At 28.2% G+C, this 12,665-nt stretch overlaps 1 protein-coding gene across 2 annotated transcripts in view; it reads right to left on the bottom strand.

The window, feature by feature from the left end:
* Positions 1–12,665, bottom strand: part of LOC148234468 (protein SCAI) — a 90,940-nt gene that overhangs the window by 38,609 nt on the left and 39,666 nt on the right. For both annotated transcript variants that reach the window (XM_088187709.1, XM_088187708.1), the window contains exon 2: positions 9,392–9,577. In XM_088187709.1, the coding sequence (XP_088043835.1) occupies positions 9,392–9,489 (98 nt within the window). In that variant the 5' untranslated portion in view covers positions 9,490–9,577. The remainder of the gene's footprint in view (positions 1–9,391; positions 9,578–12,665) is intronic.

Genomic DNA, 12,665 nt, shown 5'->3' with positions numbered 1-12,665 from the left:
TAATTAAAACTAGCAATTGTACAATATCACTAAAATATCATATCGGTGACTCCACTTTTGAGTGAAAATTACTTAATAATGTAAAATGCTTTTTCCAGAATCACCAATTAAACACCATTTCAATTTTGCTTTTATTGTCTTAAAGTAGTAAATCCGCAATTTAATTAAGTTTTTTTTTAATAAATACGCTCTCAGAAAAAATGATAACTTGCTCGTAAAGAAGCAGTTGTTTCAGCTTTAGATTACTCTATTGCTTGTTATGTTGCAGAATTAATGCATATTGCGATGGAAATGTCACATAGCTAACAACAACTTTTCTCTTTAACAATGACAAAAAAATTGCTAATTTCCTCATGAAAATTACACCTTTGTGAGAGTTTCAACTAATTTGTTATAACTTTAACTATAATTTTAAACAAATGAAAATAAAAAACCATACGACTTAAAAATATGTATTTTACAACAAAGAAAGAGAGATCTCGTTACCAAACAATTGCGCTTAAAATTGAAAATATTGCACATACTAATCAACCATAAGTAACGCTAAAAGACGAATATTATATCAGTGGTTTACACTTAACTTTAAATGCGGGGCCGCAAATCATGTATTATTTAAGATAAAACAACATCTCATGAAAATCGATTCACTTATACTCATAGTCGATAACCGTTTCATTATTAAAAAAAAGGATTTCAATTAAACTCTTATACATGATCCACTTGTTTTGTAAAAGTGAATGCCTATATTAAATTAATAGCACAGTATTACTTTTGCCGTTCAGTGCTAAATTATTAATATTTTACAAATAAAATATTCATAATTTTATTTTAAAGATATATTTTTTTCTATAAAAATTTTTGAGGCTATGACGCAAAATATTCCATAAAGCATATTTTAATTTCGATGTTTTTTTCATCCCGTAAATGTTGCATTAATCGAAATAATCTAGTCGGGAAGAGCAAGGGCTGGAGAATAAGGTTGATGAGATACACAGATATAACAATACATCAACTCAGGTATCAACGGACAAAGCAAGACAGACTCTTCAAAATTAAATTTTAAAAATACGACAATCACTACAGGATTACCTTAGACAATTTTCATGTATTTTACCTTAAAACATGTATTCTAAATCAACACAGAATTTTTTTTTCTGGGCAGACTGCGAAGGAAAAAATATAAAAACTGGCTGAAGTAAGCCTAAATAAGCCTAAACAAGATTAACATCGAATTTTTGATCACATTATTTAGTAATTGTATTCGTAATAAAAATCACACTAATATTATTAATGATCATATAAATTTAATCAGTGCGTAACTGTTTTATATTTAAAATATTAGCCAAAAAATTCTTTCGGCATCCTCAGGAGGTGCATATGTTTTTTTTATACTTTTTTTATCATCGCCTAAGAATTAAATTGAAAATTGACAAAACATATTTTTAGCAATTTTAGGTTTATTGCTAAAACTTTAAGACACAGTCTACTGATGAAAAAAAAAACATAAAATCGCTATTGAAATGGTAATTCGCACCATCATCTTTCACAACTAAATTCTATTGAGCTTTCATATAATAAACATTAATTGATGTAGCTTAAAAAAGCTAAAGAAGCATTGAAATTAAATTGTTTTACTAATTGTTATAAATAGAAAAAAATAGTAATAAAAAAGTTTTTATAAAATTTACTAAAAAACTGATAAAAATAAACATTGTAATATTGCTTCCTTAGAAACAAATAATTAAGTTACAATATCAAATTAAAAACCATGTAGCCATGGCTCATATGATTTTTTCGTAAGCAAACTTTCCGGGCACCGGTGCATGCCATGGCACGATACTATACTTGCGTTCTGCCACCGATAAACATTTTAACGGTTGAATAATAAAAAATATTAAGATATAATTCCAAGAAGTAATAAAATATAACAATGCAGGGTTTACTGTAAAGCGCGAGAGATTTCAAGAAGGCAAACTTTGATGTTGAAATTGTAAGAGACGATCTCAATCATAGGAATTTCAGTAGTATGTACATTTAAAGAATTTCATGAATATTCTGATTTTTGTTAGAAACATATCCTTACATTTTTTTTAATGTCATATATTTCATTTCGAAATTATCAAAATAAATTAACCATTTTTAGCAACTGCAAAATGATTAAATACCATTAGTAGATATACAGATAATGTTGATATAACATATAGTCCAGTCAAATAAGGGTTTAACCTCGGAATGAAAGATAACAAGCTGAAATTTTGCACAGACCTTTGTTTTGGCGTTCTAAAGATAGGGTAAAAAGTCTCATAAGATATCGTGTCTGCTAATCAAGATATTAAAGGTCAAAGGTCATAAAAATCATATTTTTGCAAATATCTCGCCTTCTTTGCGTCGCATGTCATTAGATGTTTCACAAAACTTATAGAAAATAAAATTTTCTACAAGTTTGTTGTAGTTTATTTCTTCGTATGGTTAATGGTTTTCGAGATATAGCGCGGGGAGTGGGAAGCGCGCATCCGTTTGTAGGATAACGCTATGTAAACTACGGAGCCAGAGTTACCTACCTGCACATTCTTCCACAGTTTCATAGGAAACATCGCAAATTGTTATCTGCTGAATGAACCCATCTAAAGCATTATAACTTTCAATCTCCATATCTTCAAAAATCATCATCGATAATGCAAAAAGTAATAGCGTATGGCCTCTGATACTTCTTGCAAAAGCGTGACCATCCAACATTTTGTCGACAGAATTCGAAGCATAAATTGTACTGAGAGCTTCCTTGATTCCGCTTCCATTCATTATATATATCCTATGCATACAATAAAAGACATAAGCATATGAAAGCCTCCTAGTTTCACAACTACTCTGGACAAGTTTGAGTTAGCATCTGAAGCTGCTACGATTTCACGTGCTTTTATGTACAATGGCTGATCAAAAGTTATTAAGCATGTTCTTTGTTCATGTTTCTTGGCAGTGCTTATAGCACACTGTAATGTGGTGTAAATTGTGTCAATATTACTCGCAGGATGATGAATAAAAGTAAGAAACAGAATCCGAGAAGTTACAAAGTTCTCATTGTTTTTTGTAAGTTGTTCAATAAATCCATTCCACCCTGGCAACGGTGAGATATTTTTCCACTTTTCGTACATCCACAACAAATCAACTACATTAAATATTTGTTCGGTTAGTTCTTCTACATCATTAAAATTTTGAACTTGAATCTCTTGCTCAATCTGGGTACGACATGATTTTCATACACTAGAAGGGGTATATGTGATAGTGCTGCTAATTCCTTTGCACTTGGTTTTGTTGTAAATTTCTTTATGCGGTCATCGGATATAACTTCAGATTTTGGAGTTATTATTTTTATCATTCCCATTATATGAACAGTATTATAGCCATCAAGAGTATAAATATTTTTCTGCATTATCCGCTGCATACTGTACTAAGTCGCTTGACTCTGATGGTTGATTACGAGGCTGTGGGTGATAAACAGCTGAAATTTAACATTTTACAGTATCACTATATGAAGCGAAAAAACCTAAACTTGACAAAACATCCAAAAGTCTTTTTGGATGTTTGGCCTATCTATATTTCTTCTATGAAGAAATACAGATAGGCCTATTAATAACTGCGAAGAAAAGGACCATTTTCGTATGGAAGTCATTATAGCATTACTTATAGCTGTGTATTTCGTTTTAAAATGCCCCGTCTTTCCTTTTCTGTTCTTTATAATAACTTCTTGCAGAAAATATAATTAAGTTTTCGGAATTTCTTCATTAATATTTTACTCGGGGGCGGATAGGACTTGGTCTCAACAACAGAAGATCGAATATATTCACCAATAATCGCCGCAGCAGCTTCCACTACGCGCAAGTGTTCTTCTTCCGAAGTGCCTTTTTTATTTTCATACCAAGCTATGGATAAAATTTAAGCTTGAGCATCGCGAGAAGAAAAAATAGGGAATGATCCAATCTTCGTTGTAATTATAATATCAGTTAAATATTTTTCTCTTAATTTGGAAATGATCTTCATATCATCTGGTACATACTCCGTAAGGACATCTCTCAACTCTTTCAATTTTTTCGCACAAATTTCTTGCAGAGCAATATTTCATTCTTAATTCCTAATAATACAACGAAAAAAGTAATAAAATTATTGTTCAAACGACTTGCCGAGACCACTTTTTTCACGATTGTTTACTTTTTCAAAGCTTATACCAAGTTAAGCAGGTAGAAATACTCGCTAGATTCTATAAACGGATGTACGCCTCCCACTCTTCGCGCTGTATCTCAAAAACGGTTAATGATACAAAACAAATATAATAACCAAACTTGTAGAAAATTTTATGCTTTACAAGTTTTGTTAAGCATCTAATGACGTGCGACGCATAAAACGCGAGATATTTGCAAAAAAACAAATTTTGTGACCTTTGACCTTTGATATCTTGATTAGCAGACACGATATTTTATGAGACTTTTCCCCCTGTCCTTAGAACACTTAAACGAAGGTCTGTGCAAAATTTCAGCTTGTTATCTTTCATTCCGAGGTTCAGCCTTTATTTCGCCTTATTTGACTGGACTAATATAGTTATTCATAGTCCTTAACACCTGCAATTATATTATTGCGATAAAAATTCAATTATAAGTCGATTTAAAATTAGTTTATGCTCCTATTACAATATGATATATTTTTATTCTCGATAAAAATTAAATAAAAATGCACTATACATATATTATTAAAATGTATATTTATAGTTAAAGCAGTATAGTTTATGCACTAATATTTTTAATGAATTCTTAAATAGATTTAAAAATACGGAAAGTCTTAGAATATAGTATACTGTTTCTATATCGTTCATAAATTCAATTAACAGCGCTGTAACATCATGCGGTTTTGTATGTATCAAACAATCTAATTAGCGTGACGCAGTTTTAACTAATATTCTTATTTCATACTAGACTAGCAGTTTTATTACATTTTTCGCTTGATTCTTTACTATTAGTTTATCAAGTGTATTTTCGATAAACATTTAAAAAATATCACGTCTGTGTACAACAAAGAAAAATTAAACATGGAATTACGTTTTTAATTATCTACTATATGGATAATAGCCGACCTCTGCCAGTATATCGGAAAAAAAGTAAAATCAATAATCGCTGATGGCATTAAAATAATTGTGAACGATAGAGAATTTTCCTTTATTTACTATTATATATTTTTTTACAAATATATATGTAAAGGCATAGTGTTAAATATGGTACAAATTGACGTGTGATCAAGAAAGTTTGACATTATACTGAAGGTGGAATAAATTTAAAATTACTGCATTTTAATATATTATTAGTAATTATGAAACATTAAATATGATGCTCTGTAGCAATTTGTAAAAAATATACATTTAGCATGTATGAAAGTAATCTTAAGCTGATCGATTGACGAATTATATATGAGCGTATCTTAACAACGATCTAAATTAAGTTATTACATATATTCAATATTTTTTTTATTCTCATCTAATTTTTAATTTTATCAATATTTTTTCCTTTTATTGAAATTTTTTATCAAAGAACTTATTCGCGTTTTTATGTTATATTTTTCATTTAAAAATCCTGTGGTTTGTCTGATCAATGGAAATTTAGGCACAATTGCCACAAGAAATTTAGTATATACTACTTCTGATTCAGACTTTTTCATTTGGTACAAAGTTGCCTATTTTAGTTGAGATTTAAAAAAAACATTTTTGAAAAGGACCCGCCTTATTTTTTTTAAAATCCTTCGAACATATGGTATATATGAAATAGCATTATTTTTGTTCCAAATATACATAACATTTTTAACGATTTTCTGATTTTTTTCACGTACTTTAAATTTCTGTTCAATATCTGAAATCTTATGTTATAAGAAAACTGCTATAGAATTTAGTAATGAAGGTGTGAATTAGCATGTGTATGTATTTTTTCCTATAAAATGTGTCTGATTGTACCATTACTTTTTCTAAAAAAATGAAATATAATATTTAACGTTGAATTTATCAAATATATGTGACCATATTATAAATATGTTTTTACATATCGAATTTTTTAATACTTGTTTAGAAATATTTCACTAAAAAATTTATATGTACACAGTGACCTTTTAATTTATTAATTGGAAATCAAAAAGTTGAATTATGACAGTGCTTAATGAGAGCTTTATTTTCTTTCAGAAAAACAATATAGCAATTTCTGGTATTGAGTTGCGGCATAACTAGCCAAAAACATCTTTATCGTAAGAATTTCTGATATATGATTTAATTTCCTTATTTAAAGGTGATATAGTTTCGCTAGAAATTTTGCAATTTTTTAAGTAAGAGCGTCAACTGCATCAAAAATAGATCTTAGAGAATCTATTTTTGACGTGAAATGATTTCAATTGAAAAAGCTTTTAATTTAGATTTATAGATAATATGTGTTTTTTAAACAACTTGTCATTTAAAATCTCTTATATTTTATTTTTATAACAATTTTTGTTAAAAATAACAGCTTGAATTTTCATATTATTTTTTTAACTTAAATAAATTTTGTGAAGGTATTTTTTAGTTCTAAAAATACTCAATAATATTATAAATGTTTATTTTATAACATCATTATTTCGAATGGAATTTTTGCTGAATGGAAAACTTTTTATCAAAACTTACTTTGTAGTGTTTTTTAATTGTTAATTGCTCTAGTTAAAAATTTTTGCATTTTTTAATTGTGAGCTATTTGTATGAATATATTGTTTTTTTTTTATTTTTTAAATCAGATCTGATCGCTCTTTTCCAAATTAAAAAGAAAATCATAATTATACAAAAAACATGATAAATATTGATTTATTTATTTATATTTTTTATTAAATCTTCCGTTGCAACCTGACAGGCGTAAGCCCAATGCGTTACAACGGAGTAAATCTGTACTGAGTAAGTCAATCAGATATAATGAATACCTATAAACAACCAGACTGATCAATAAATATAAATTATCATGTGCAATTAAATTGATAAGCAATAGATATCAATCAATCATTTTCTTAGTAATAAAAATTCGAGTGCCACTGCTGGGGCTCGAACCCGCAACTTCAGAGTACTAATCTGAGACGTTACGGACTACACTATTTCGTCCTTAATGTACTATATTTTTGTTTAATAATTAAATAGTTTCAATGGTATTTTGTTTGTTTTCGTTTCGTTGTAAATGTAACGATTTTTTGACAATTAAAAGTGCAAACAACAAATCACAAGATCGATTTAACTAAAAATTCGGAGTACGCCTAAAATGATGACCCCAAAATTGGATCGATTAATCTAAGAATCGATAAATCTAAATATTTAAATTCCCTTACTATTTTTATCGACTTGTTGCTTTCCCTTTGTTCAATAAATAACTTCGATCTGTTTCATGATAGTGTAGTCCTATTAAAGTATGTATTCCTATAATAGAGCAATTTTGACATTAAACAGAATACCATATGCTACACGTTGATGCAACTGTAGTTGGTCGTTAATAGGAAGGTGAATTAGTTCATATGTCAAAGGTACTTGAAAAGCGCAGTCAAAGAGCTTATTAAGAGTGAAGTGTAATTGAAACATACATGTGTAATTGATATTGGTTTCAAACACTAATGATCACGGTTTATTCTAATTAAAATTAATGCTTCATTCATTTTATTTTACAATAATTAGGGAATAAATATTTTTTATTTGTATCATATATGTAAAAAAGTCAAATTATAATAAATTTAATGTATTTATACATAATTATTTTGCTGAGAATTGTATTACGGTTAAGCTTAAAACAACGTTTTAATAAGTTATTATGATGATTGTGATAATACCATTTGAATATGATACATATGCTATTATTATAAATATATTTAGCAAACTCATTTGTATAACAAGCAATTACACCTCATATACTTTCTAATATACGCTTACTATGGTTTCAGTTGCAATTTGCGAAATTTATGTATGTTTCATTTTCAACTTCACGGAAATATTACATGGGTCGTGTAGTGATTATATTTTTTTTAAATAACGTCATTATTACGATGGATGCAAAGAGCGACGGTACAAATTTTCCATTGAAATATTCGCTGTCAAAGACTCTTATAAAATAAAATCTTTAAAAGCGCGCTAAATGACGTTTTATATGAATATTAAATCATATCCTGGATGGGAAATATATAAAACAAAGGCTAGTGTGTGAAAACATATTGCGCGCAAAAATGTATTTTTAATATATGTATATATATATATATATATATATATACAAAAAAAAATATGTTTCTAAATATAATACATATAATATACTTATTGTATATTTTTCTTAGCTTACAAGGATTTATCAAGAGTTTCCGCGGTATAAAAATATACTCAAAAATGTAATGAATAAAATCTGGCACAAAATAGGACTCACAAATCATTCATATAATTCACAGAATAAAATATGTACTTATGATAATAATATATGTTACGAAAAATTCTACATTAAGAATCGCTAATTTTAATCGACATTTAAAAGGACAAAAGGACGCAATATAACAAAAATTTTAATATAACACTGAACCAAATTTAATAATTCTGATGATCAAAGGATTAATAAATTTAAAGAGCTGCATAAGTAATGCTTTAATTGATATTGGTACGAAACATAAATATTGATTTTGTGATCACTCCAGTGAAAATTGTTATTGAAGTGTTATATCGCATAATATTTTTGAGCACGTTAAATAAAAATCAGTGAAAGCTTTTAATTAATTTAAGGAATATATTAGATTCGCAAAGGAGTTAAAGAATGCAATTGTGACGCACATTGAAAGCACTTTTACAGAAAATCTGCTTATATTCATATTTATTTATCTCAAATCTCGAATTAATTAAATCAATGTATAATCATATGAAGAAAAGCATTAAATTTTAATACAGCTGAATTCTATTATTTCTATGAACGAACAATTCATAAAATAAAAAGTTGTATTTATATTTGTATTTGACACAAATAGACATGAATAATATTGCTATTTCAAAGTTAACATTCTATTGAAAAGTCAAAGAGATTCTACGATCATAACTTTTAAAGTTAAATAATATATTTCATAGCTTAACAGCAGAAATGTTTATTATGCACCTATTTTTAAACATATTTTTTCTGTTCAATTACATAAGTTGCTATTCATATTTAATTAAAATACACTGCATATTTTTATATAGATGAGATTATCGTATATTTGCAGCTAAAAACTTTTTTTCTATTATGCGCGTCGATATATGATATTTCAAATATAATGCATTATACATAATACAATAAAAAAGATATATGCGTTTGTGCGTGGCGGATACGAATATCTAATAGTTAAACAGCATGCAAGTTACCTGAGTCCGTTGAAGAGTTGTTTAGACTTCTCAAGAAGATGGCAAAACTCGATCACGATTTTTCTCTCATGCTCTTCCATGCCGGCCATCTTTACCATTGCCGGATATTAGAGTTGAGTTCTCAGCATCCGTCCGGGTGCGTCAAAGGACCATCCAATCTCACGTGGATATACGACGGATTCGAGTCTGCGAATTCATAAACAAATATTAGTAACATATTGGTCGAATTGTATTAAAAAAAAATTAACATCGCAAAAAACGAAAGTTTTATTTAAGTAACAATTTAATTAAATTTAATTAAAAATGTATTTTTAAGATGAGCTTTCAGATTAATTAACGATCACCACAGCTTTAATAATGATGTAAGATCACTTTAAATATTATAAGTATCCTTTATCGTATTTTCTCCGAGGTGTTGAATGGACGTCTGCTCTTGACGAAAGCCCCGACTGATATGCTTTAAAATGATCTATGTGCTTCGATAGGGATGGAGACGGAGAGGGGGTTTTGGAGCGCATAGGGGTGGGATGCAACTCAGTGGCTCTCAACTGTGGGTGCATTGTTGCAATACGATTATGAGCTGCCAGTATTATATTATATTTTATATCAGCGATAGCTTAATATAATGCATATTGAATACGCATATTAAATAGATTTTAGTTCCGTTGTAAAAGTCACGTAACATTTCAATAAAAAATGTATGATATCGCGGTTTAGTTTTATGATTATGTATGTAAGTTAACATGAGTATATATGGTAGGTGGAAAATACCCTACAGCTGGCAATTTTCATTCAACAAGATATTAAGTTGGTTACACAAACGTTCACAATTTTGTAAGACATTTTGAAGGCAATAAGCAAGCAAATATATATTTATTCTACATTTAGAAACATGATAGAATATTACGTAGCTTATGCTAGAAACGATTGTCTGAACAAAAAAACACTATAAATTTTAAAGTGTCGAAAGAGAACCGACAATTAATCCAGAATAGAGCTGAGTAAAATGCATAGTATATAAGAAAAAAATATTACCACCTATTTAGGGCTATGTCTGCACTATTTTTGAGTAGATACATAAGCTTTCGTGTTAATAATATTTAAAAAAAAAAATAGAATTTGATTTGCGTAAAATTGCGTTACCATCGTACAGTGGCGGTAACTGCGCAGCTGCAGCCCTCGGAGCTTAAAATAAAATATTAAAAATGTTTCTCTTTTAAAAATATTTATGCATAAGCTAGTCAGTAAATTATTAATGTCTAATATATACATATTTTCGTTGAATAAGATTTTTTTTAGACTCTTATTGCTGCATTCGTCAATTAGAATGTCACTTTGGAACAATAACAATATAAACGGTGCAAAAAAATATTGAAATCTTAAGGAAGCGTTCAAAAAATATTCTGTTCTTACGCAGATTAAGAATATAAGTAAAACGATCAAATCAAATCATATCGTGGTTTAAAATTGGTAAAGTTAACACTTTACCTACCGGCAGTTTCACTATTGGTACTTTTTCGCAAATCTGCGCAAAATTACCTTCTTATTAAAATTTATGTATCTTTTGATACGGTTCGATTTTTTTTAGACGTTACTGAAATTTAAATTAAAGAAATATATAATATATATGTAAATTATTAATTTTTAAATAGACCTTTGTATTGAATTTGTATTGTCTAAATATATTATTTTTATCAAAATAAATTTAAAATTCATACCGTAAAAAAATCAATAAAACACAACACATACATTTTTAATTTGACATGTAAACCATATACAAAAGACGCCAATTGACGTCAGCAGTATTTACCGTTCGCCAATTGATATGACTGGTAGGTAAAGTGTTAAAATAAAAATCATTACCATACAAAAAACATACAAGTTGCTAAAACATTTTTTTATTAAATCTTACACTGCAACCTGACAGGCGTAAGCCCAATGCGTTACAACGGAGTAAATCTGTAACAACTGAGTAATTATTTATTTAAAATAAATTAACATGGTCAAAAACAATAATTGTATTATTTTATAATATAAAAAATATAAATACACAAAATGGACCAGTTCCATGTCGAATGCCTTCTCAAAATCTGAATATACGACGTCTACTTGAATTCCCGCATTGAGAGATTTTGTCACCGTTTTGGTGAAAAACAGAAGTAATAGTGGAATAGGCGGCACGAAACTATGCTCTTTATCCAACAATAATTGCCGAAAGTGATTTAAGACATATTTATGGTTAATAATTTCAAACAATTTAACAGGAACTGACAACACTGCAACTGGTCTATGGCTATTTATACACAATTTGTCACCCTTTTTATAAATAGGGGTGACTTTTGTGCATGTACATAGCTCAGGAAATTATCATAGATTAGAAATACGTTTTAGAGTAGCAGCGAGACTGACTTCACAAGCCTTCAAAATCAAATTAGACCCAGAAGAATTTATTAAAGCTGTATTTAAGATTTGAGCGTTCAGTTTCTTTGATGATCAGTACGGAAGAACAAGAACAAGGAAGTGACTGAGCAGAAGGCGAAACATATTACTTGAAAATAGAACTAAAATATTGCGCAATAAATAAAAATTTGAGTGCCGCTACCGGAGTGCTCGAACCCGCAACCTCAGAATTGTTAATCTGAGACGTTACGGACTACACTATTCCGTCTACCATTATACTTATATTGTGCAATGTAATCATTAAAAAATAATAATATGATTATTTATTGCTATTTTTTAATTACAAATGCTTTCGAAAGTTGCTAAAATTATATATGCGTGATGAATGTTTTTTTTTCATTATATTATTTTTATTGAAGTAATTCCGCATAAGTAAAAAATGATTTGATACAATAAAATTATAAATTTAATACTTAATATATTAAAAAAAATATAATAGGTACACATTAGTTTATTTGCTACTATTACCAAGATATTTTGGTGAATCATTAAAGGTTTTAAATGCAATATATCCTATATAATTGAAGCCAAATTTCACAGAAAATGCTTGAGAGATTTTTTTATTTTAATTTTAATGTCTTTCGTGTGAGCACTGAAACACAAATTTAACATTCTTTTATAGCACTATTTTGAATTACCTGTACTGATTTTAATTTTAATTAATTGTAATTAATGAATATGTGCATAAAAATGTTTAATCTATTTGGTATTTTTTTTTATTATATATAATAATTAATATAGCTATAAAATAATAATTGTTTTCTAAAGGAAGATTTACGTATTTGTAATTAAAGAACTATTTACAGTAATTGTA

This window comes from Plectrocnemia conspersa, unplaced genomic scaffold, assembly GCF_051122295.1.
Source record: "Plectrocnemia conspersa isolate PC_06_02 unplaced genomic scaffold, ASM5112229v1 ptg000006l, whole genome shotgun sequence".
NCBI lineage: Eukaryota > Metazoa > Arthropoda > Insecta > Trichoptera > Polycentropodidae > Plectrocnemia > Plectrocnemia conspersa.
Note: the sequence above shows the minus strand (reverse complement) of the source record. Positions and strands in the feature narration are given on the sequence as shown.